Source organism: Mirounga angustirostris, unplaced genomic scaffold (genome assembly GCF_029215605.1).
Source record: "Mirounga angustirostris isolate CCGP_5_RB_7025 unplaced genomic scaffold, mMirAng1.0.hap1 SCAF_8, whole genome shotgun sequence".
Classification (NCBI taxonomy): Eukaryota; Metazoa; Chordata; class Mammalia; order Carnivora; family Phocidae; genus Mirounga; species Mirounga angustirostris.
Window position 1 is genome coordinate 106,170,360 of NW_026991716.1, and position 27,374 is coordinate 106,197,733.

A 27,374-nucleotide genomic window follows, 5' to 3' on the forward strand; every position below is an offset into this window, starting at 1 on the left:
GCATCACCAAGCACAATCCTGAACATATGGCAGTGATATTTAGCATAATATATGTTTTCAATAAATTGTTGATTGATTATATAACATATGCCATTAATGCTGATTTCTCTTTCCTTTTAGGAAGTTAAAAATAAATATAACATAAAAATAGACATAAATATTTAATGCAAACTAATAATAGGAAATTTATAGTGCATATTACTTTTCCCATTACATACCAACAGTAAAATAAAGCATCAAATACAGTGTTATGCTTACAGGAAGGAGTAACATCGTGTACCTTTTATTTGATCAGCAATCTTTCACTGACACCAGTAAGAGTGCTAACAGCAATAGAGCAATTTTTATATATAGTTTCCCATTTTCTGTCAATATATCTAAAGCTCAGTTATAAGTTTTGATGTTGAGACTCAATATATCATATCTCTATTATGCATTTTTCTCACTGTGTAAAATTGGTCACTTTTTTCCATTTATCTTCCAGAGAATGCAGGCTTTCATATTTCATAAAGTTACTCAAAACCGCTGTTTTTTCACTAAAAAACAATGAATTTCTTGTGCTATGTTAATACTACTTTCAAAAGGAGTGACACTAATTCAAGTTAATATTTAATATATACATAGAAGGGTAAAACAAGTATTACTTACGTATAAGTTAAACTTTGTAAAAATGAGTATATACAAATATTTTAAGACTAATGATATGTATGTCTGTGTGTACATAGAACTTTCACTGTATGGGTAGATTCAGATATAAACTTCTTTTGCATATGTAGATATAGACATATAAACATCTTCATATAGATAAAAAATATTTGGAATAGGGTTAGCCCTAGGAAGATTGTCATTACTAATTGGAATTTTTAGTTTTATTTTTCTGCACCATATTCTATGATGTTTCTTCTTCTGTTAATGCCTGTCTTAAGACTGCCCAGCTAATCTCTTGTCTTCCTCCCTCACAGAACCTGTTTTCAGAAATTCTATTTTCAGAGTATTCCAATTTTCAAAACAATGACCAACGAGGCAATGGATTACCATTCCAAAGAATATTTGCCTATTTAATTAGTAGGAAAAAAGTGGTTGGATCTATTAGGTTGACCCATATGAAACCACTGTTTTTGTGGTAAAAAAGTGGTTGAATATAGGTGATTTCATAAGGCTCAATGAATGTAAGAATAAATTTCAAGTATTTGTCTTGATCTGGCTGAAGCCAGAACTGAAATTCACATTGTCCCCTCAGCACTTTGTAAACAGTGCTCAATTACCCATTAGATGAATAAGGACCAGGATATGATAATAGTTCCAGAGCTTTTTGACCTTACCCAGGAAACACAGAATCTATTTTAACTTTAACATACCTTTACATTTATTGCTTATTGCCCTTAAAATATATGGGATGGGTACATCAGTATTTTTTCAATGTTTTGAGCATCTCACGGCCCTACCCATCTTTGATTATAAAACTAGCCTTGTTCATAACAATCAGAACATCTATTTATGTGTAATCTTACAAAGTGTCCTTACCTGCTTTGGGAATCTTTTCATCTTTTTTAATTTCACGTTCTGGGGTAAAGCATAGACATACACAAATACAAACAAACAGGAAAAAAATCAGCATTTGAAAAAACCATATGCATCAGTTTTAATAGATTTTTCTCATCTGTTCTCAATTTCGATTTTAGTTACATACTTTTATCAATATGCAATTAAACATGTGTTCTTAGTAAATTATAAAGTAACTTAAGCAAAATGACTTTGATTTTAAAATCCAGTTTGCTAAAAAATTTCATACTAAACATACTAAGTAATTTGGCATCTTGTCTTTAATAAGAGCCCATTTCTTATGATTCAGAAGTTCTCTAAGTAATACAAATAAAAAATTAATAAAAACCGCTTGGGGGGGAAAAGTGTGGTAATTTTTCCTAATTTAACCAATTCAAGCAATTTATTATTTTTACTGTATACGCTCAATTCATGGAGCGCCACCTGGTGGTTAATTTAATAATTTCAAATTGGTCTAATTCTTGTTTTTATTAGCATTTGTTATTAATTTTATAAGATAAATTAAATTGACTTAAGTTTAGTATAATAATATAAAACTCTATTAGAATGAAGTATTTTGATTTCTCATTGTCTTAGGAAATGGATTTTGTCTAGAAACTGCATTCTAACTTAATATCAGTATAGGATAAACACATAGTTTTATAAACTAAGTAATATTCATGATATCATCCCAACCAAGGTAATGGTTGACTATATTTTCATGTTTCCCAGTTTTTCCTCTTGTTTAAACAGTTTTGTCTAGGTCTTATAGTTCTCCTTTCTTGGCATAAAGTCTTGTTTTGATTAATGAAAGGGTTCCAGTAACTTAAAATTTTTCCTTCCAACAGCAGAAATCTTATCTCATGGTTGGGATACTTTTTATGTACAGTCTATGTTATCAGAGATAGTGCTACCAGGCTTTATTTGAGTTCTAGCCTAATAGAGTCTCATTTTCTGGAGTTATCAAAAAGAAAAAAACCCTCATTTGTTTAACAGCAGAATTTTATATAGTAGAGAATTACATAGACATTCACACTCTACTTCCTATAATACTTGAATGCATATCCTGTAAAAAGTGATATTACCGCTATTATTGCACTTCAGCACTCCCTGGCACACATTCTTCTCTTTTTAGTTAGCACATTTGCTGAATTGGGTAAGGCACACACTATCTTAATACTTCCCATGTGCCTTAATGTTATATAAAATTTTGTTATGTAATTTTTTACTTTATTTATTGTCTGTATCCCCTTTTTAGATTTTAATCTCCACAAGAGCAATAACTGTGTCTTGTTCGCTACTCAAATATCAGCATTTGTTCACATATTTGGCACGTGGTATATGATCGATACATATTATAGGATGAATAAGTGAACAAAATGGTGAATATAGAAAGACCAAATGCTCCCTCTGGTGCATCTGTAGTCCTAGAAGAAATTGATTCATCTCATGCTTCCAGAACTAGAAACAATATTTCAGTGTCCTGGGATGACGTTCACAAACATGTTGCTCATCAAGTAGAGCTATCTCTTTGAAAGAGCTTTGCTTCCCACTCTACACATGCCTCTCTCCCCCTCAGTTACACTGTCGTTGTAATCTTGAAATGGAATTATCTTAGTCTTAATGTTGGTCAAGAGATCTTCTGAAAAAAATAAAAGTTGTTGAGAATATTTTTATGAGTACAGTACAACCAGAACCAACTTTTATCTTGTACATAGAATTTTACAGGCACTCTTATGAACATGCACTGTCCAACACGCATGTGCCCATGGACCCTTGTACTATGATGGAACTATTGATTTGTGGTATTGTGCAAACAACGTTTACAGCGTGATCTCACACGTTATGAGTTCATGGGAAGTGTAAAAAGAAGCTTTGGATCATATCATCTGGCTTTAAGAGCAAGCTCACTTACTAAGTTTTGTGACCTTGGGTATTACTTAAAACCCTAAATCTCAATTTTGTCATTCCTACAATGGAGAAAATAATGTTGTAAAATTAAGGAGAATTATAAGTGATGTATAGAAAGAGCTTAATTATTTTAAAATTATGCTCATAAACTTAAATTGCATGGCAATTTTCTTTTTTTCTTTACAGAGTTAGGTCTTTATTCTTGAAGAGGCAAGGCAGGAATTGCTACGTGAGATTATTGTCAAAGGATTTTCTAAGGTGAGCATCACTTTTATTAGGCTTCTTGCTTATTCAGAGCTCTGTGCCTTCATTTTGTAGATGGTGTTACTACTGAAGGTTAAGACTTTAATTTTTGACTCACATATAGATGCCTGTTCCTGGTCATATAAATATAATATATGTATTTATATTTAAGTTTACTCAAAAGGCTTCATTGAGTCACATATAGATGTCTGTTCCTAGTCATATGAAAATGGCAACTATATGTATATATAAATAAAATATACATATTATAAATAAAAATATATGTGTATATTTAAGTTTAGTCAAAAGGCTTTTTTGAGAAGTTTCAGGAAACTAAGGACAGTGGTTAGTGCTGGAGATGGGGAACTGGAGGCCAGAAAGAGGGAATGGGAATTTTTATTTTCACCCAATCTTTACTGTTAGAATTTTTTTTTACCATTGATTATTATTGTATAATAACAAAATATCTGATTTTCATAAACATTTGTCACTTGAGCCCTTTATTTTGGGCTCCACATGCAAGTGTTGCAGAGACACGGAATCAAGAAATCGTCACGCTGAGTAGTTGAGGCAGACAGCCTGTCATTTCATGTGCAGCACTGACTTTTCCAGGCTGTTGATTTCATTTATGAAATGTAAATTGCTGATGGGCCTGGGGAGGGGAGCTTCATTAATGATTTTTCAATGTCATCAACACTATGCTCTCAAGTAGAGCAGACCAGGCAACACTTCAGCATGTATGTGCTTGAGTCAGAGAAGGGCATCGTGGAGATCAACTCTGTTTAGGAGTCTCAGTTTTATCTTCATGAAATCAAAAGAAAGAAATCTACACAATATATAGGTCCCAAGAATCAACGTTCTTTTAAGAATGTCTCTATTTTAAGGGTCCCTGGGTGGCTCAGTCAAGCGTCCCACTCTTGGTTGCTGCTCAGGTCATGATGTCAGTGTTGTGGGATCCAGCCCCCGGTAGGGCTCCACGCCCCAAGCAGAGTCTGCTTGGGATTCTCTTTCTCCCTCTCTCTCTGCCCTTCCCCCAGATCTCTCTCTCTCAAATAAATAAATAAATCTTTAAAAAAAAGAATGTCTCAATTTTAAATATTTTTAAGGAAAAGCTGAATATCATCAATTTTTCTTTTTCCACTTTATTTTGTTATCATTTTCATATTTGCTTTTCAATACATAGAGACCTTATATGTAAAATAAATAATAATAATAATTAGCTTTTGCAGCCAATGATACTTTCCTCATGGCACTCACTAAATAAGTGTACTATATGCATATGCATTATTTATATTTTATTTATGTAATAGTAAAGGTTCATGTGTTTATTTGCTCTCCTATCCCAGAATATAAACTTCATGAGTCTTGAGATGAATTTTTATTTTCTCTGCTGAATCATCATGCCTAGATCACTGCTTTGTGTAGAATAAGGATCAGTAAATATTTGTTGCACAAATGAAGAAATTATATAATCCTCACATACCTCTCCTATAAGGTAAATACCACTATTACATCCACATTAGAGATGACAATACTGAGTCTTCATAATTTGTCTATGTACATTTTCCCTACTAAGGGGCAAAACTGGTCTTTGAATACTGATTTTTTCCTGACTTGAGAGCCTTAAGCACTCATAAGCAAATAGCTGTAACTGCTATTACTACAGATAGAATGAAAAGCTTTCAAACATTTCATACATAAAAACTATACAGTAAGTCACCTTCTACATCTTATAGGTTGGTTGTATTTACCTAGATTATATTATGTAGACAAACTACTAGCAGAGTTATTAGTATTATAATTGGCATAAACTACATAGCCACTGAAGTTTCTATTTTCTTCAGTCATTAACTCATGTTGTATAAAAGAGTTTCCTAAATCCAGCTGGTTAAACTAAATCAATAGATTGAGCACTGATAGAAAATTGATAGCTATCTCATATACTCCTGGAGTAGTATTCCATGTTCAATGGCATGGGAAGTTTTACATTTAAAAGCAAGTCACCAAATCTATTTTTGTAAAACATGTTTGTGGGTTTTGGTCTGAGGGAGTCTGGAAAGCATGGTGGCTAAGGACACAAGGCATATTGCCAGGCATGCATCCCAAATCCACCTTAGGTGCCTGTGGGACCTGAGCAAGTCACTTTCAGTGCTTCAGTGTTTACATCAATAATAATAAAAAAAAAGATGCTATAAAAATTAAATTGAACACTACATGAAGCATTTGGAACAGCATCAGATATAAAACAAATAGTGCATGCTAGTCTATTGATATTTTAAATGATGTTTCTTATATTTTTCTACCATACTGTTCAATAAAATATATTTGAAATAAAAAATACTTTTGAATAAAACAATGCAAACAATGAATCATGAAACACTACATCAGAAACTAATGATGCATGGTGATTAACGTAACATAATAAAAAATAAATAAGTAAATAAATATTTAACTAAAAGGTAGCTTTCATAAATTTATTCTAAACCCACGATTTTCACATCATTTGAGTAATCATTTGCATTTTTTGGTGAAAATCTGCTACCAGTGCACACACATACACATTTAGACAATTTCACTGTGGTTCTCATTATATCACTTAAAAATAATTTATATGTAAAGCACACCCACACACACACCCACACACTTTCACATTTTGTTTTTTATATGAGGCTTTATGGGATGGGATGGAGAACTACTATCATTCCAAGTAGCTTGGCTTCAAGAATTGGGATTTCGGAAAACTCTCACTGAATTCATGTTTTTTCATGTCTTGAGAGGAATTGTTTTGCACACACTCAATCTGTTTTGATAGGTAGCATTTGATTTCATCTGCTGTGGACACATTACTTTGTGGTCCAGGTAAACACAATTGTGAGAAAGGAAAAAAAAAACTGACTACCTTTAGATTTGACTTGGAACTTCTTCAGTTCATAGACCTCCAAAAGAAAATACTGTTCCAAGTTTGGGTGATGTCACACAGAGAACCAACACCTTGGCATCATCTTCTCCATGTCTTCTCATCTTATCTGTGTCTGCATTTCTTTACTTCAATATCCTATGGGCTATTTGATGTTTTCCTTCCTCTTTTTTTAACCATGTCCAGATGGTTTTGAAACATTATGCATTCTCTATGCTTCCATTTTTCCTGCCTGAGTTTCTAAATCAGTATCATTTTTGTTTATAAATTGATGAATCCTCCATGCATAATCAAGGTGCAAGGTGATGGCATTCTCAAGTACTTATGCAATCTCATCCAAATTAAGGGCTTGCAGAGATCATTTTGTACTGTAGTCGGACAAAAACAGACAGACATAAACTGACTGGACAAAAAATCCCTTGGTTTGAAATTTATTCCCTTCTTTTACTAACCAAATGACCTAATGAGAGGCATCAAACTAAATTTTCATTTTCTCACCTTATGAAGTGGAAAATGATAATTAGCTGATGTATTTGTGGTTACAATTAGACCCAATAATTTAATAAATATTTCCCGAGTTCTCAGGTACTGATATCTAAATAGCAGATGTCCATAGATTGGATAAAAAAATCTGATATATCTGGTCTCAGGCACCACTGGAGACCACTTCACTCTTCCTCTTTTCCAGCCCTCATTTTCAAGTATTGTGAGATTTTCTTGGACGGGGATTGTATCTTGCTCATCTTTGGAAACATAGCACCTAAAATATCCCCAGACTATTATACCAACAATCAAAAAATGTTACTGACACAAAATAACGTAAAAATGTGGTTTCAAGATGCCAGGAAAATCAAATTTATAAGCTTCAGTTTTAGGTGGTTTAGACCAAAATATGAGGTGGAATCCCTGTCCCATTAACTAAAGCCTTAGGTAGGTGGAAAAGCCCATTGAACAGACTCACCCACATTCAACACTGCTGCACATTATCTTTAGATTTTTATATTTAATTTGCCCTGGTCAGATATAATTATCCAGAGTAAATGAATTAACTAGTTTATAGCTCGTTATTTTATTTTTTAAAAAGATTTATAAGTCAATCAGAGAAAGACAAGTATCATATGATCTTACTGATATGAGGAATTTGAGAAACAAGACAGAGGATCATAGGGGAAGGAGGGGAAAATGAAACAAGACAAAACCGGAGAGGGAGACAAACCATAAGAGACTCTTAATCTCAGGAAACAAACTGAGGGTTACTGGAGTGGTGGGGGGTGGGAGGGATGGGATGGCTGGGTGATGGACATTGGGGAGAGTAGGTACTATGGTAAGCGCTGTGAATTGTGTAAGACTGATGAATCACAGACCTGTACCCCTGAAACAAATAATACATTATATGTCAATAAAAAAAAGATTTTTATTTATTTATTTATTCATTTGAGAAAGAGAAAGAGAGAGAGAGAGAGGAAGAAGCAGACTCCCCACTGAGCAGAGAGCCCAACAAGGGGCTCAATCCCAAGACCCTGGGATCATGACCCAAGCCAAAGGTGCTTAACCAACTGAGCTACCCAGGTGCCCTTATAACTGGTTGTTTTAAAGCTAAGCTAGAGTCCCCAGCTACTGAGTGAGGCTTTTTTCATAACACGTATGCCCACATGTAAACCACATGCTCCCACACGCATATTCTCTCTGTGTCTGTCTCTCTCTCTCACCTCTCATTTCCATTAGGTCGACAACAAAAAACAGGTATGCTTTAAAAACTTCTGTAGGCATAGTTCTCAAACAGCTCCAGTTCGTAATGCCAGCATTTAATGCCTGACTCAATGCTTTATGTCTTAAGTCCTGATTCTGCAATCCTACTCTGGCAAGATTCCCAAGGAGTTTGATGCTCACAAGGGAAGTTTGCTGAGTGGACACTAAAGATACAAAATGAGCCAAAGGGCATTCTCTGAAGCACAGAATCAACGCATACATTTTTCCTGCCTCATTCTGTCATCATTTCATTTTCGTGATTTTTTGTCTTTTGTATATGCTAAATACAATGTACTATGTTTCTGATAGTGTCACTCTGCCTTTATCTTCTCTTTCTTTGATGCCTCCCTATGTGTGCCTCATTATTCTTTCCTTCCTGGAGTTTCCCATTGTGAAGAGTACACACTGAAACAAGTAAGGAATAATTGGAAAAGGCTGCACCTATCAGTTGTAAAAAGAATAGTCAGTCAGAACAGCGTCCTGTGATGTTATTTGAAGATGGCAGGTTGGCTGGTTGAATATATTTTAGGTAATGAGCCGGTTGACTTTAAACCATTCAATAGGTTCAGAAAGATGTGTAACAATCAATAGTCAAGGTAAGTAAGTAGACATTCTTTGGTTTCTCCTTATCAAAGGGAGAGTCTGTCTTTAACTAGAGTCCTCCTTGTTTCTCTGGGCACTAACATTCATTTTCTTTAACTTGAAGTGAGAATAATCAGTGAAGTTAATAAAAGGTCACAGGTTTAAGTATGGATCATCCTATATCTCACTTGAATATGTAAAAATAATGCATGACCTTATGTGAGAAAAGAATGCAGGAAAAATGAAAAAAAAAACCTTACTGTGACATTTAAAAAAAACCTCCCCTCAAGGAGAGAAGCATATTAGAATATTTGCATAAGGCAGCTTGGAGTGACAACAAAAGTGGGTATGCAAAAGGACAGTGATTCATTTTCTCCTGCTACTTTGACCCTTTTAATGAGAGTTTAAATGGAAAGAATACCAAGGAAGGAATCTTGGGACTTTACCTTTGTAACTATTTATATATTTCATATACATATAGTTGTATATATATTATCATTGTGCATTAATGTTTTGGAGGGAGAAAATAAAAATTCACAGTGCTTGGATACATTAATTTTGTAAAGCCAATGATTACAAGAGAGAAAATTCTGGCAACCTCAACTGCTTTTCTTACGAACACATAACCCCTTTCCATTCTATCAACTTGGCATTTTGGTGTGATGGGCACAACAGGAAAAGTATTAGTCTGTAAGTTGCTGCTTAGAGTGACAGAGCTACAATTACTCGTTCAATTTGCACTTAAAAAATTCTTCAAGAAGTGAGTAATCATGGATTTGTAAAGGTACCTATGGACATTTTATGCTTTTGAATCTAACTGGTCTTTTTTTAATCAACAAATTCTCTGTAACTTTTCTCCAATCCTACCAAACACAAAAAATTGTTATGGGGAAAAAAACAACTTTGATACCACATTAGGATAAGTCTTGCTAATTTATTCCAATATTGAAGAACAAAGGAAAGTAAGATTATTTTTAGGTGTATTTAAGTCTGATACTAGGTAGCTAATCCAGCATAGAAACCTTAGATAATCCTTTAATCTTTTTGCATCAATTTCTTCACTATTAACATGATAGTCATAATATTTTCTCCCTAAAATAACTCAAAGCAGAATTAAATCATGCCAAGAATTAAATCAGAATCAAGTCACACAAAGAAAAACAGGAAAAAAATTACACAAAATTTAAAATACTAATGCTGATTATGAAATCAAGTATGCTAGGTCAACTGTTAAATTTTAAAAACATTATCACAGGAAGCTCTAATATTTCTTAGAGGATGACAATGATATAAGCAAAGATGGTATTTGTGAATTGCAATGTTATTAGAAAAACTTTTTATATTCAGAATGGTGAATCAACTATATAGCTTAGTTGTATTTGCTTATTAGGAATGATTAGTTACAAAAGACAAAATAAATCCTTGTAATGTCAGTTTAGAGAATTAGAACAATAAATAACATTAAAACTAGAACTTATCAGAAGAAAACTTGATTCTTTTTATGTCAGTCATTGGACATCAGACTATCTGTGGTCACTAGATAATGCAGCAGTTTAGGAACATTGGTTACGTTCTGACTGACACACATTTAGTTAACATATTCTAAAAGGTGCTCTTTGGGATAAATCTCTGAGACCAACTGCTTTTGATTCTTTCTCATAAAAGCAGAGTATATAATATCTACTCTTCAACAAACTGTCAAGCTTTTCCCTGCAGGTCTGTATGTGGATAAATCAGTGTTTAAGTAATGTTTGTAGAATCTACATTGGAACCTTCAGAATAAGACTTAAAAACTAGTGACAACTGAAAATGCATAAAATACCAACTTTTAGAAAATAAAAAGCAGGGCAGATAGATTACTAGTATTGGCCCTCAAGATGCCTGGTTGTATTCATGCTAAAAAGAATGTTCTGGGTTCCTCAAGATTCAGTTTTAAATGTACTCTTTACTAACTTCACTCAGAACTTTACTCTTCTCACCTTGACTCTTTCCATCACTCATCCATGCACGCCCACGCCTTCAAACTCCGTACACTGGCAAACATACCCCACAAGTCTATCTTTAACCTGATTTCCTTTTCTGAACCTCATGCTCAGATAGTCAGCTTCCAACTCTACATTTCTACTTGGATGTCCTATAAGCACCCCAACCTCAGCATGTTGCAAGCCAGACTTATGATTTATCCTAAGCTTATCCTTTTCTGGTGTTGCATCTCAGTGGTGTCACCAAACATTTAGTTGTATAAAATAGAAATCTTATTAAATATTATATTTGTCAAAAACGTCCTCTTCTCTCCATTTCACCTGCAACCATCCCAGGTCAAGGTACCATAAGCACTCACCTAGATACTACCAGTAGCATCTTAATTGGTCTTCTTGAATCCCATTCTGCCCTTCTCCAACCCACTGCCACAGTGGCAATTACAGAATGCAACCCTCGTCCCCTATACACTCAAACATGTATAAAATACTTTTGTGTACGTCCACTGCCCTTAAACTAAATACCAAAATCCTCAATATGGCTTAGAGCGGGAGTTGGCAAACTTTTTCTGTAAAATACCACATGGTAAATATTTTAGTTTTACAAGCCATTTGATCTCTGTTGTAGCTACTCAACTCCATTATTAGGGCACAAACTGCTACAGACAAAACACAAATGAATGAGTCTATCTGTACTCTGATAAAATATTATTTATAGATACTGAAATTTGAATTTCCTACATGTTTTAAGTGCCCCCAAATATTATTCTTCTTTTGATTTTTTTCAACCATTTAAAAATGTACAAGCATTCTTATCTCATGTTCCAGATTTGGCCCATGAAACACAGTTTGCCTATTCCTGGTCTTCAAAATTCTGCTTATTTCTTATCTTTGTTTTGTGCCTCTCTTGCTAACACTTTCTACACTTCCATAACACTGTCCTCTTTCACAAGAAATTTGACTGTGTTGAAACACCTCTTTACTCCTTGCTCTCTCCTATTCTCAATTTCTTCACTGGTTAAAATTCCTACTCATCATTCACACCTTGGATCAAAGGTTGTTCCACTGGGAAACATTCCTTCATTCCCCAACCTAAGTCAGATTTTTCTATGCCCAATACTCATAGTACTGTGCTCCTTCTGTCAAAGGATTTCTCTCGGTTTTATAGGTGTTCATTTATTTGTGTGATTTCCCCCCCTTAATATTCATCACCTTCTGTTAGACTTCTATGAAAGCTGAAACCCAATATTTATTTATTTATTTATTTTATTTTATTATTTTTTTAAGATTTTATTTATTTATTTGACAGAGAGAGAGAGATAGCGAGAGCAGGAACACAAGCAGGGGGAATGGGAGAGGGAGAAGCAGGCTTCCTGCCGAGCAGGGAGCCCGACGTGGGGCTCGATCCCAGGACCCTGGGATCATGACCTGAGCCGAAGGCAGACGCTTAACGACTGAGCCACCCAGGCGCCCCTGAAATCCAATATTTAGTTACCATTGTATTTTCTGTATACTAATACGATAAAATTCAAGATATATTGTCAAGTGAAAAAATATTAAAGAACAATCTTGGTAGTACTCACAGGGGACTCTAATTTCATCACAATGTTCATATATTTTAAAAAGAAATTATATTCATATATTGCCTGTTGTGGCAGATGTAGGCTGGTTCACTCAACATCTATTCTCACACTTTTTCCCTCTCCTTCCTCTAATACAGAGGCTGGAAAATGAAGTACAAGAATTCCCAAATTTTCTTGGAGTTGGATTAGCCATTGTGAAGCAGTTATGGCCAGAAAGATGTGGACAAAAATTCCCTAAAATAGGCTTTCCTTCCCAAATAGACAAAGCCTTGTGAGGAAAAGGTTTTGAATCTTTGTCCTGTTCCTGGCAAGAATACTTGTAAAATACCTGGATGTTCTGCAGCAAACTTGCCATCCTTAAGACCAAAGACACAAGCTAATGGTGGCAAAGTTGGAAGGAAGGTGAAGCCAGAAGCCTGGATTCTTGACAACCTCCTTGAACAATTTTCCACCCTAGTCTTCCTCCCCTTGGTCACCTTATTGCCCAAAACAAACTCCTTATTTGTTAAAAATCACTCTAATCAGATTTTTTATTACTGAAAGGGGAAACACATACAGACACAAATAAGATTCACCTATGTAACTAAAATTTCATAGAATTTGTAGAATATAGTGGCAGAATTTGATTAATGAGAAAACTGGCATCTCATAAGACTAGTGCTAGTAACTTCTCTAAAATAGCTAAAGGCTACCTCTTAAGACATCTTTATGTCATAGAGTAGTTTTTACAAACTATTAAGTTGACTGTTCTGTTCTTAATTAAATCTGTTCTGTTCATATATTATCATTTACACATATTGTTCTTTGACTCTTGAGCAAAATGACAAGTGTCCAGAAGGGAAAAACTATATATAAAGGCATGTTCCACTTGTTATATTTTATATTACAATGTACCTCTGTTTAAATATGAGATGTGCATTCTTTGCTTTAAAGTTGCTTTTTCTCTATAGTTTTATAGCATTGGGTATAATTCTTATTTTACTTATCTCCAGTGGATTTTATTTTATTTTACTCCATTTTATTTTATTTTTATTTCAGCATTATTACAGTATAAGTGACACATAAAATTGATAGATATTTAAAGTGTACATCATGGTGATTTAATATGTGTACACATTGTGAAAGGATTCTCAGCATCTGGATTTTATTTTGTACCTATATGTCTGCCTCTTAAGTTAATTCGGTGCAATTGGAGACTTGTATCATTTAAGATTTGCAGCATCAAACACAGTGCCTAAAAAAGCCACCAACCAACCAACCAACCAACCAACCAGCTTGTTAAACATAGTAGGGACTCAATAAATGTTTTGAAAAATATTGAAGAGTCATTAATTGAGGAAAAACACAAAAGAAAAATGCAGGTGAAAATAAGTTGTCTGAATATTTCCCCTACTTTCTATTCCATTATAAGTGATGAAAAGTTTATCAGCAAAAAAATTAATGTTTGAGGTCATGTGAGGGGTTATTCTGGAGTCATTTCTTTAAATTTACTTTTCATTTCAATATTAATTTGCAACAACTATTGAGAGTTTGCTAAGGCAACAACAACAAATATTAAACCAACCTTAGGACTTACACATATTAAACACCAATTTAAAAAGTACAATAAGAGGGACTATCACAAATGATGACTTGGAAAATTAGTCAAGATATTCTTGGTTCCACAGTGATTTCTATGATTTAAAAGAAGTTGTGGCAGAATAAAATTATTTACAGATTTACCATCAAAGTCTTTATTTGTTTTCACCGTCTACTTGGCTATTTGTTGAAGAAATATTACTTTGATTAATATAAATGATAAAATATATGGATTTTTATAGTACTACTTTCTAAATGCTATAACTGTAACCTTATTTATTATTCTAAATATATTATTGTATATAATCCACATATTTGAGTCTGTTTAATATGATCTATAAACTTCTTTAAGAAAATCATTAGAGAAAATACAGCAAAATTGTGAGTCTAGCTTAATTTTATAAGCAAATATTTAGAATTAAGTAGCTGACCACTTGGTTTTTGTCTATGATTTGATGCTTAAATAATTTTAATTACCAGAAAAGCTTTTACTTTTTCATATCAAATTAAATGATTGACCCTTATCTTTAATGTCACATGAAGCTACCCTCCAAATTTTATGAGGCGGAAGTAGCTAAAAACTGTATTTTTTCATGCAAATATGAAATTGAAGATTATTAATTCCTAATATAAAAAATAACTATGCAGGGCGCCTGGGTGGCTCAGATGGTTAAGCGTCTGCCTTCGGCTCAGGTCATGATCCCAGCGTCCTGGGATCGAGTCCCGCATCGGTCTCCCTGCTCCTTGGGAGCCTGCTTCTCCCTCTGCCTCTCTCTCTCTCTCTCTGTCTCTCATGAATAAATAAATAAAATCTTTAAAAAAAATGTTTAAAAATAAATAAATAAAAAAATAAGTATGCAAAAAGAGAAAATTGGTGTTTTCAGTGTTTTCAGCTACTTTTATGATATCATGTTAAATTATGTCATGTTACATGGCAACTGAAGTGAGAGAAAGAGATAGATGGATGGACAAGCTAAAACTTTCTGACTTTGCCTGGTATAAACCAAAGTTGTACTTATTGTTTATTTTGTTTTGTTTAGATCAAATATATACAACCGATCAGCTGGACACAAAAATAAGAATCTTTATAGAAGAGTTAATGGGAAGTGGGAAACCTCAAACACAGATGTCCTCAGACCAGGCAGTTCATCTGGAGTAGTTCTTCTAAAGGGCTAAACCAGATTTAACACAACTGCTATGTACCAGTTCTTCCACTGGGCTGTGCTTGAACAAAATACTTTATGTTCTTCCAAAATAGATTCACAGGAATTCTCACTTCCTGGTGGTCATTCTTTGTAACTAAGAAACTTCCATAAAGAAAGCATTAAGGCCCCCCTCCAAGCACCTACCTCACTACAAAAAAAAAAGTCTTAAGTGCAATGAAGAATATTTGGAATCAAATATGATATTCTGAAATAAGGACAATCACTTTGCACTTTGTGAAAATAGCCCAAAAGGAGATAATGAAAGGATTGGAGAAAAATCAGAAAATTAAAAACACAGAAGGGTGAATGAGCAAATAGAAAATGTAATGATTTTTGTCTTGGTTATTTTAGTAGAAAATATCTACTAAAGTGCTTGTGGAGTATGTAAACATGTAAAGTATGGTTGTTGTTTTTTTTTACACTTTTAAAATGGGAAAATTTTTAATCAACTACACACCATACAAGGCCATGAGGCTCAAAATCATTCGAAATAGAGTAAAGAGCAATGGTGATGTGAACTATTATTGTCACTCTTAGCAGTATAATTCATATTTTCAAATTCTAGTGCTGAATTTTTTATTCGTATTCACTTGAGGAATTCTTTAAGGCAAAATTCTTCTATGCTGCTTTTGTGCAGTGTTTTTCTCTTAAACCTATACAATTTGATTTTGTCCCAAATTGAATTCCTTACACTCATTTCTATTGAACCTAGCTTCCAATATGTTGAAGTGATTTTGAATTGTATTATTACCTTCTAAAATATTATCAAGTTGGGGCTCCTGGGTGGTACAGTCGGCTAAGCATCTGACTCTTGGTTTCAGCTCAGGTCGTGATCTCAGGGTCGTGAGACTGAGCCCCAACTCGAGCTCTGCGCTCAGCATGGAGTCTGCTTAAGACTCTCTCCATCTTCCTCTGTCCTTTCTGCCCTTCCACACATGCTCTCTCTCTCTTTCTCAAATAAATAAATAAATCTTTAGAAATAAAATAAAATATTATCAAGTCCATGATATTGAATTCTGACTACAATAATCTTCCAAGATTACTCAAATTATTTTATATATATCATCTTAGTACTAAAATGGGGTTTATATAAATATCCTATTAAAAAACTTCATGTAGTTGAGATAGATTCCAGCTATCGTTTCTCTTTCAATTATTTGACTTTTACTGTATCATGGAAATAAGTTACATTATTCAGTCCTGATTAAAAATTACAAATCTTACCCACATGTTTCAGTGATTATAAAATTAGTTTTTGGTTGTTTGTTCAATTAGCTATGTTTAAAATAAATAAAAGTCAACAAATTTGGCATTTCAGGTGTGTTTCTTCTGTTTTTATTAATCTGTAGATTTACAAAGTGTAATGTGATTCTTTATGCTTTGTTCATTATATGCATTGCAATACATTTTCCCAGTGTGAAATTTATCTTTTCTGCTCAGATTTGTTCTCTTTTTGTCTCAAATCCTACTCTAACCATATATAAACAATGGGCTTTACTCAGCCACAAAAAAGAATGAAATCTTGCCATTTTCAACAACATGTATGGACCTAGAAGTTACTCTGCTAAGTGAAATAAGTCAGAGAAAGACAAATACCATATAATTTCACTTATATGTGGAATCTAAAAAACAAGACAGAAATATAGGAAACAAATCGTTGATTAACAGAGGTGGGGGAAGAGCGAAATAGGTGAAGAGGGTTAAGAGATACAAACTTCCAGTTATAAAATAAGTAAGTTATGGGGATGTAGTGTACAGTATAGGAGATATGGTCAATAATATTGTAATAACTTTGTATGGTGACAGACAGTAACTAGACTTATCGGGGGATCATTTCATAATGTATAAAAATATTGAATCATCATGATGTACATGTGAAACTAGTAAGATATTGTATGTCAATTATACTTCAATAAAATAAAATAATTGTTCTGGTGACTGCATTTAATTGACTTTTTATGCAAACCATCCCTTGTCTATACATACTTGTCATTAAAAATCAGGAAGAAAATGGTGCAATAACAAAAATTCAGCATTCATGAAATAGGGGTATAATATTAAAAATATGTGTCTTTTCCAAAATTATTTTCCACCACATGGTCCATTATCTGTGACCATGAACTGGCTCATGCTACACTGACCATATGGTACAGGACGATGAAAAAAGGAAACCTGGAATGAGGGAAAAAAAGAAAGGAAGCTCTTAAGTATATATGTCCAGGGATCAAAGACTAAAACGCACATCAAGTGATTTTGGTGGAAACCTGAACTATTTTTCGTTCATATGTATATATTCCACATGCATTTCTTCTAGGGGAATCTTTTTGAACTGAACTTCCTTAATAAAAAATGTGCAAATTTGCAATGTTTGTCTGTTCCTCATTTTTTATATATTTCTGTTTTAGATTGGCAAAGGAATAATAGCATCATTAAATGATTAAATTATTTAATGGCATCAAATCATTTCAACTTAGATTGTGATGTAACTGTCCATTCTAATCACCAATCAGATCATGCCGAAGAAATCTAGAGTTTCTTGAAAATGAATTAGTAGTGTTTAGGTAAATCCATAGGAATGTCAGTCTTCACAATTAATTCATTCTTTAACATGTAGCTACATTTTGCTATCTACTGACATTTAACATTACACGTAAGAATTCTCTTACAGGGTAAAATATTCGAATTTTCATATTATACCAGAATAGCATAAAGTTGTATATAGCACCAAAATAACTACTATCATAAATGATGATAAATTTCAGATATGATAATACATTTCTAAAGTCAAACATAAATTCCTTAATAGGTTTGAAGTCTACATTGCTTTAAAATACTTCTTAAAAAAATCAAGTACATCTATGGGCTGAGAAAAAAATCATGTTGTGCTCTTGTGTTTCATTAAATAGCAATTTTGTTTAATTTAAAATTAATTGCAAAGTTAGAAAAATATGACTTAAGGGTATGTTTTTTATACATTGCTACACTGACTAATGAAGACTCTCCATGCGCCCTTCATTTCTCTGACTGATTCTTCTGTCAGCTTTCCCCTCCCCCAGCTCTCCCATAACTCTCCCAACTCCAACACATGTGTTACAAGTTCACCAAAAGTTTCTTTCCTTTTAATAAAATACTGCCAGTAAGTTGGGATTTTTACCACTATGTCCCTGTGCATTAATTGGCTAATTATTCCTGTAGACCTTCTCCTCAGGTAAATGTAGAAACAGGTTCTAATATTCAATATAGTAGGTATACTTCATGGTTTCACTGGTTCACTTATGTTTATCTTGACAACAAGGAATATTAGCTAATTCTGAGTATGATACCATGCCCATAGAATGTACTGGAGTTAATTAGAAACTAAATATATTACATTGGACTTAGCATATTTACTTTTGTTTTAGGGGACATAACTTGGTGTATAGCATGTCAGAATCCACATTACTTTGAGCCTAGTATAATGGGAATGCACTAGGATGCATTATTATAGTGCTTGATTAAGAAGATCAAATTTTTATGCTGGCTCTATTTCAAATTACAATAACTTTGAAAAACTTCTTGACTATTCCAGTTTTATTTATCTATAAGATGAGGGTATTGGACTATAGTTTATCTCTAAGTTCCTCCTAGCTATAAAATTTGTTTAGTTTTATTGTATCCGAACTTAACAGAATGGCAAGCTATCACTGAGAAATTTTAAGTATTTTTATCTTAAATCTTTGGTTTCCATAGCTATTCCTTATAAGATTCACCTTGGGATATTTATAAAATGCACAATTTTCCACTACAGACTCGTGGAATCAGAATAACATATGCATTTTAAAAAGCTTCCATGGTATTTCTGACATAGCTACTCTTGTCTTTGTTGTTTCATAGTACAATTTAGAATTTTATGATAGAAAATAGTCCTTTCTCCTTTGTTCAAAAATATACAAGGGCATATGAAAGTTATAGTTTTAAAAGCCTGAAAAATAAATGATATATTACTTTGTTGCAAATAACTGAATATGCAGTAAGCAGGTCAATGTGTTTTTACATTTCATCATACAATATTACCTTTTTCCTTTAGGGAAACTGGAACTTTCACTTCTTTCCCCTTAACAGGCTCTGGAAAGAAACATTGAGCATTTATTGGAAGCCAACATAAAAGAATTTGAGAACACATATATAGTGGAGTCAGTAAGCTATCAGTAAGGTGAACCTGGGTGGAAATTACATGATGTTTTCCTTCAAAAATGATTTTAATCATACAGAGACAGGGAAACAACATATAGAGTACAACAAGCCATCCTCTGCTCATTTTCACTTAAAAGAAATGTGAATTTTTGAGTGAGTTACAATCTATTTGTTCATTTAAGAGAATGGGCTTTTGGGGGGATAAGAACTTATTTTAGCTGTAATTTTTAAAAACATACAGCTTCTAGAAGTCTCCCAAAACTGTTATAATCAGCATTAGCTTAGTTTATTTCTTTCAGGCTATGTAATTTTTTATAAAATAAACAAATGGAAAACCCTGCATCTGTTATGGAAATGTAGTGCTTTAGTCATCAGACTCAAGTCAAACTAATTTCAAGAATAAGACTGAAATAAAATACAAGGACAATTTTATCCACAAACTCCCAACATCTTAAAAATGTGGTCCTTAGTTAAAACAAAATAAAACTTCATTTATTCTACCAGGTTCAAATACAAATTGATTCTAATCATATCATGGGTTCCAGACATATAAATGAGTGATGTCTTGAACAGCCTCATGCTTCGTCCACAGCCTACATAAAAGATAAACCAGTTTTCTGCCTTCTCTGCAACATTGTATCTCAGTGTCCACTTCGCTGACAAAAATGGCTTTTAATGCAGTGAGAAAGGAAGGAAAGGAAAAAAAAAAATCTATCCTGCCAGCCGTCTGTTCTATTCCCACCTTATGGGTTGGGGTGGGAATGCAGCATATGATGGTGGCACTTGTGAATGGATATTCCACTCAAGCAATCACTTAGAACTGAATCCAGGTGACTGTGGACAGGGTCATGAATGGAGTTAGGAGTCCTACTGAAAAAGCTGTGTCCCTCAAAGCAAGATTTTCTTGGTAGATAAGCTACAGCCTTAAATATCCATATGTTGGCAGAATATTTTTAAATGGATTTGGTGGCAAGGAAAAGTCCATATTGCCATTTAACGTGCTAAGTATAAGTAGGGCCTATTTTTTTTTTCTATATTTCAGCATCTGAAGATGAAATCAAGAGCCATGGATTGAATAAACAGACTGAGAAGCTTCATTAACTTTTTTCAAGCTAATGGGGGTAATTTATTGCTTTTGCATTTCCTGGTTAAACCAAAAAAAAATTAATGTATTGTGAAATGAGAAGTGATGGTGGGGACAGATCCCTAGTGGGGTGGGGGAGTGTATGCTTGGAACTTGAGAATTCAAGATACAGCATGTTGTTTTAAATCAGTTAAACGTATATGTTTGCATGAGATTAAAGTAGTTATAAAATCCAAGGCTGAGGCAGAGGACCCACAAGACTGCTTTGATATTGGTGGAGAAAGAAGGAAGAAGTAGAATAACAGATGTAATTTTATAATGTATTTGAAAGTCATAAACTCATCACCTCAAATATGGAGAAAGCTCTCAGAAAATAGAAGTGATTTTTATTTCAAAGCTCGATAATGGGAAGACACTTTCTGCTCTCAGGCTGGATCTTCTCCTGCATGGACTTTCCTACAGCTCATTTCCTCTCAGTGTCCTTTTTGACTTCAAGGAGTTTTGATCTGATTTAGGAAGTCCACAGTCTGGACCTTTAGGAAGGGAGCAGGATATCAAAGCTGACCAAAACTGTGGAGAGTGTTATATGGAAATTCTGTACTTCTATATTAGGAGGGATAGGTATATTGTTGGCTTGGGTCAGCTATTAAGGTATTTTTAAGTCATCTGTATTGTTTGTCGGGAGCAAAGCATTGGAGAGCACTTTTTGTGTGCGATTTCACAAATATAGTAGTTTCCTTGTGTTTGTACAAGAGCCTACAGGTAAGCTTATGAATCTTGATTATCAAGATCTAGAATGTATTTAAAGGTGCTTAGATATAAATTAGAATTCTCAAAGTAATCTGAGCAAAGAGGTTGTGATGGAGAAAAAAAATCACAAAGGAATAGGAAAATGGTTTCAGGTTTTTAATCCCCCTAACTAGCCTCCGGACAAAGGCAGGAATAAGCTAGGGCGAGTGTCCATGATGAAATATACATCACTGGGGATCAGTTTCAAAGTCCTCAGACAACTTCCTTCGTTCTGAGCTCAAGCTTTTGTTTGTACAGGTGGGAATGGGCAAGAGAAAGCTTGTCGAAGCCAGAAATTGGGCGATCATCAGGTGCATGGTCCTGAGCATCAGAATATAAGGAAAAACAAGCTCCGCTGAGAAGCCTCTGGTATTAGATCCAAACATACACAGGCCTGGGTCACAAAACTAGAAAATAATTCAAATGTCCATCATATTACTTCAATACCAGAGGAGCCTAAGGTTGCCACTGTTGCATTCCAGTAGAGGAGAAATTAATGAATCCCTTTGTTGCCTTGTTTGGGTTCGGTCTGTAGTACCTCAGTCCATGGGTGAATCTTACATCCTCAGATAAATCAGACCAGTTGTTAGAACAAGTGGCAATAAGATAGGGTGGGTGTCACAAGGAAGACAACCAATAACAGGGGTGGCTCATGGGATTGTCAGGTTTCTGGGTGGTTAAAGCCCCACGAGCAGGTCTCTGCTCTGGCAGGTGTGTTGGCAGGACTTACGTGAGTCCAGTGGCCGAGGGAAGTCAGTAGCTGAACCAGTAGCAAAAGCCAGAAGGATGTGTCTTTCCCCTACTCTCTTTGTTTGGAACAATCATCCCTAGACCTCTCTATAGCTTCTTAAAACAAGACGCAGCCTAATGATGTTTCTCTAAATGCCTAAGTTACTCATGGTCATCAAATTCCCAATAAATGTGGCCCCTAATGATTTCTGTGTAATAATCCTGGTTTTATGAGTTCTAGCATTGCTTCAGTATGGATTCTAATGTGTACATGCAAGTGGAATCGGTGAGAGACTGGCAAATGTAGGCCACCTTTTAGCTGCTTAATAGAAAGAACTCACAAAATACAGTGACTCCAATGCACTAAGTGGCTTTTTTGCAAGTGGAATTGCTTCATTCTGATTCTGCCACACCTCAGCAGCAGGCTTCAAAGAGCTTCTCCAAAAACAGTATTATTGCAGAGGTTTTTAATGTCCCTGACATCTTACAGGTAACACTGCAAATTTTTTCTTTGATTTTTTTTTGTAATGATAAATTATATTCAGAAAATAAAGGAAAGATGGCAATAAATTTCTTCTAAAATAATATCTAATGTATAACAAAGACATTTGACAGCATTAACACAGTTGAGCAAGAAAAGAGGTGCACTTGAAATAGTTCTAAATCAATAATCATAGGCAGTGAACCTTTGTATACATTATTTTCTAGTGACTGTGGAAACATCTTGCAAATAGTACAGAATTTAACATTGAGGGAAAAGTATTCACTAGAAAATTGCCTGCAATTGTGCATTAATAACAATAACAACAAAAATAGAAATTACAGGAGTCTACTTAGTGGTCGGTGTGGATTTAAATCTCCCAGATAATATTTTCCAAGACAGATTTTTACAACTACCATTTCCAACTAGTTTAAGCTTTGGTACAAGTGAGGTCTTTAAGTAGTAGTTGAAATTTTTGATAATCATCAATGCCTCAAAGGTAGCTTTGGAGGTAAGCTCCAACCTTTCTTTTGAGCTGCTTTTATTGCAAACAATAATATATGGTCCAAATATTCCTGTGGCGTAACTGTGGACCAAAATAAGTGTATCTCATACTACATTAGAAGGGGGGAAGGTTTACCTCGTGCAAATTATGGTTTGCAAATCATATACATATATGTGTATGTAAGTAGACATACATATATTTGGATTTTCCTGGTAGTATCTTTCAATGACACCTTTAGTTCTCATGCAAAGGACAGTGTTCTCGTTAATTGTCAGATAAAATGAGAGAAGAGAATGAGAAGGAGTCTCTCTCAAAGTCAGATAATCACTGGAGAAAGAGTAGACTAAACTCTTCTGTGGGAATTAAGGGGAGACTTCCCCAATAACAAAGGGACAAAGACTATTTTTCTATATGCAGAGCCAATGTAATGGTGTCAAATAGATTTTCCAAACTTAGGTAATGAACTCTACCCTCAAAGCAAAATTGCTCTGAAGAATACAAATATAAGAACCCTATTTTAAGGAGCAAGCAGTATCTGTGATGAACTTTAGTGTCTGAAAGACTTGACTTTGATTTTTGCCTTCACCTCTTAGCACAATGGGATACCGAGTAGCTTACATTATATATCTATGCCTCAGCTTCCTCGTTTATAAAACAATTGAGATTTCAAGCACAATTTGCTGAAGCAAATTGTATAAAGTAGATATCAATGTGCCTAGCAAAGAGCAGATGCCCTGCTTCAGTTCTTCTCTCAAACAATTCTTACACTTGGGCCTGGCTAATTCCTCATCCTTCTTACTTGAATTTAAATATCACTTCTTCAGGAAAGCCTCCTCTGCTTCCCCAGACTCGATTAGAATCCCCGATTACAGCCTCTTACAGCATCCTGTGTATCCCTTCTATAATTCTTACTGTTTTAATTAATTATGTAATTAACACTGTAAATTCCATGAGGGCGTAGACCATGCCTTTCTTGTACTCCCGGTGTCTAGTGAGCACATGTTCTGATTACTGTATACTAGAGGCAGTAATTATTGAATGTGGTACTTATCAGTCCACATAAAAAATTAACATGAATAACATTAGCTCTTGATGCTTAAATAGGTGGCATTTCAATTAAATAATACAAAACATATATGTGTATATATATATATTAGATTATAAATATATGTTTGTGAATTTAGACAAGTGGGTTCAGTGAAAGTTGAAGTAGACTGAGAAGGATTGATGTTTTATGTGAACATTAGTATTAAAAAACGCCTGGGATTCAGATAAACAGGAAGGAAAGCCAGTCCATTCCAAAGACTGAGATCACAAAATTTAAATAAGAATGGCTTGCTCATTTACAGCAACAAAGAACCTGACAAGACTCAAGCAGACCAAACTTGACTAAGAGTCTTTGAAAGGAACAATTGAGCACTTCAATTCCTGAGTCTTCCTCCCTGTTACTTGCTTTGCCATATTTCTCCAGAGATGATTCCGCACTAAATATATATTTTGTGAATGGATAGAAAAGAGGGAATCAGAGCACATGGATGCAAGTTCTTTCCATAGTTTTACTTCCTTCTAACTTTGTTTTTTACTCTTTTCATTATTTAAGGAAAATCCTTTCTTTTGGAAATTGTATTCAGAGCACTTTTTAAGTCATAGTGAACTGGAAGAAAGAGGGATAAGTCAATAAATACAAGTTTTCAAATATATGAGTGTGACCTGAGCAGTTTGGGCTCACCCATCTGTGAAGCAGATATTTTTGCTAATAAATTTCTAGTGTTATGTTAAGTTGACTCTATTACCTTTATCCTTCAAAACTGAAGAAGTCGTCCTGGATTTTTCTTTTTTAATTTCTGCAAGAGGAATCATGGGGAGAAAAAGTTACAAGGAATCACAGGAAAAAAAAAAAAAAACAAAAAACAACCTGCAAGTTTCTTCATGTTTTTTGTTTTGTTTTTGTTTTTGTTTTTTCTGAGGCTTAATGACTCAGAGTGGTTCTGAGTTGGTATTCAAGACAGACATGTCTACTGGTAAGTTGCCTGTAAAACATTGACTAAATATGCAAAAGATACAAAATAAGCCCATGAATTATCATCACAATTGGATAGATTGATAGACACACTAAAGGTACAAATAAAATGCTATAGGCTTTTAGGAAAGACGATATAACAATGGTAGCTAACATTGTCTATTCACTATCTGTCATAGGGAATGTTCTCTACTGTTTGGCCATTCAACGTTCATGGCAACCTTGTAAGGTAGGTAGATCCTGTTAATACTTCTGCTTTTCACATAAAGGGATTAAGTAACTTTTCCAAGGTCACGTGGCTCAGACAGGAGGACTGGGATTTGAACTGATATTTCTCTGAACTCAACCACAAAGGCCCTGGCTCTCCTAGCTGAATGATGAGGTCAGGACAAGTTTGGCAGGTGGTATTGAGGCAGACCTTGAAAATGGAGAGGATTTAGATAGACATAGATAAAAGGGAGAGAAAGTCACATTTTAGAAGGACAGAAGAGATAATGGAGAGGCTTGAGCTGGTCCTCTGTCAGTTTGGCTGTGTGAGTCACCTGTAACCAACAGAATACAATGGAAGTTATGCTGTGTGACTTCCTGGACTAATCATGAAAGCCAAGCAGTTTCCACCTGCTTCTCCAGGGACAACAGCTCTGAGGAACCTGACTGCCACTAAGTACTCCAACTAATACCACCATGCTAGAAAAGCTACATACACGCAGCCCAGTCAATAGCTCCCGCTGAGCCTCCAGCCAACAGCTGCTAGCCATCCAAGTGAGTGAAGCATCTCAGACATCCAGCAGATGATTACTTTAGATGGCTACAGCCTAAGCCTACATTTGACTGCAATCACATGAGATACCCAAATAAAAACTGCCTAGGTGATCCCTCCTAAATTCCTGACCCTCTTAATCATGAGCACAGTAAAATTGGCTGTGTAAAATATACCACTACATTTTGGAGTGGTCTGTACACAGAAACAGCATTTGAAACCATCAGCTAATAAATAGCAAAATATTGTGGCATGTGGGAAGTTCTCCAGTGGAGCTCTATAGATAACAGAGAAATGATGAATAGCTCTATTTTATAATTGGGAAGGTTTTCACTGAGAAGATGCCATTTGGGTTTAGGCTCCTACGTTGAGTAGAATCTCACTAGTCAGGAAATGCCAATTTAACAATATAACTGGATGTAAGATGTAAAACAGATTTTTAAAATGCTGAGGATAGCTTCTGGAGTTTGTACATGTTTCACATGTACAAGGATAATCTGCCATCAGTTGAGATATGAAATGTAAGAAATAGAAGCATTTGGAGAAAAATATCATCTTTGTTTTGAATGTATTATGTTTCATGTGTCAACAAGATACCCCAAAAGGAAATGTCTAGCAAATAGTTGGAAATACAGGTAAAGTGCAGATTAGATGCAAGTGTTGCAGAAGCAAAGCAACCTGCAGTCTCATTGATAAATGGAAACTAACAATATAATCAATAACATGAATTTTGAATGCCCCAAACAAATCTTATTACTTTGTTTACACATACTGACTTGACTTCGTGAATAAACTAAGTATGCAAAGGCAAAATAAGCCAGAACGTTAAAAATCATGTTCTTCATAATACATGCAAATTAAAAAAAAAAAAGACTGATGGGTTATAATGTTTTACTTGTATATTTCAAATCCAATCTTATATAATTTGCCTATGCTGAAATATCATTCACATATTGGACTAATAAACTTAATCTTATACATTTTGATTAGCTATTGCCAAATGTTTTAAAATCACACAAACTGATCAAAACAGTAATGCAAGTCAAGTTTTAAATAATTTACTAGATAAAAATTATTTGTGTTAAGAGGAACATATTCAATTTCAATAATGCCAGGAATTTTTTAAATATTTATTTATTTCTCCTATAGAGAGAGAAAGAGCACGAGCAGGAGGAGCAGAGGGAGAGAGAATCTCAAGCTGACTCCACGCCAAGTACAAAGGCAGATCTCACGACCCTGAGATCATAACCTGAGACAAAACCAAGAGTCAGATGCTTAATTGACTGAGCCACCCAGGTGTCCAAGGCCCAGATTTTTTTAAGTTAAGGGACTGAATATATCTAATCAAGATTAAAAATAGAAAATAGCATTTGCGGGCGCCTGGGTGGCTCAGTTGGTTAAGCGACTGCCTTCGGCTCAGGTCATGATCCTGGAGTCCCGGGATCGAGTCCCGCATCGGGCTCCCTTCTCAGCGAGGAGCATGCTTCTCCCTCTGACCCTCCCCCACTCATGTGCTCTCTCTCTCTCTCTCTCATTCTCGCTCT

The 27,374-nt window shown here is 34.5% G+C and overlaps 1 protein-coding gene across 16 annotated transcripts in view; it reads right to left on the reverse strand.

The window, feature by feature from the left end:
- The window catches only part of TRDN (triadin), a 382,659-nt gene that overhangs the window by 73,700 nt on the left and 281,585 nt on the right, over nucleotides 1–27,374 (reverse strand). For 15 of the 16 annotated variants that reach the window (XR_008505375.2, XM_054505540.2, XM_054505539.2 and 12 more), the window contains 3 exons: nucleotides 24,844–24,894; nucleotides 19,343–19,393; nucleotides 1,525–1,563 (listed from right to left, as the gene is read on the reverse strand). Coding sequence is in view for 15 of the 16 variants with exons in the window: in XM_054505540.2 (XP_054361515.1) it covers nucleotides 1,525–1,563; nucleotides 19,343–19,393; nucleotides 24,844–24,894 (141 nt within the window). In the remaining variant the exon portion in view is untranslated. Of the gene's footprint in view, nucleotides 1–1,524; nucleotides 1,564–17,405; nucleotides 17,462–19,342; nucleotides 19,394–24,843; nucleotides 24,895–27,374 lie in introns of those variants that run through there. The other variant, XM_054505542.2, reaches the window with a different exon arrangement.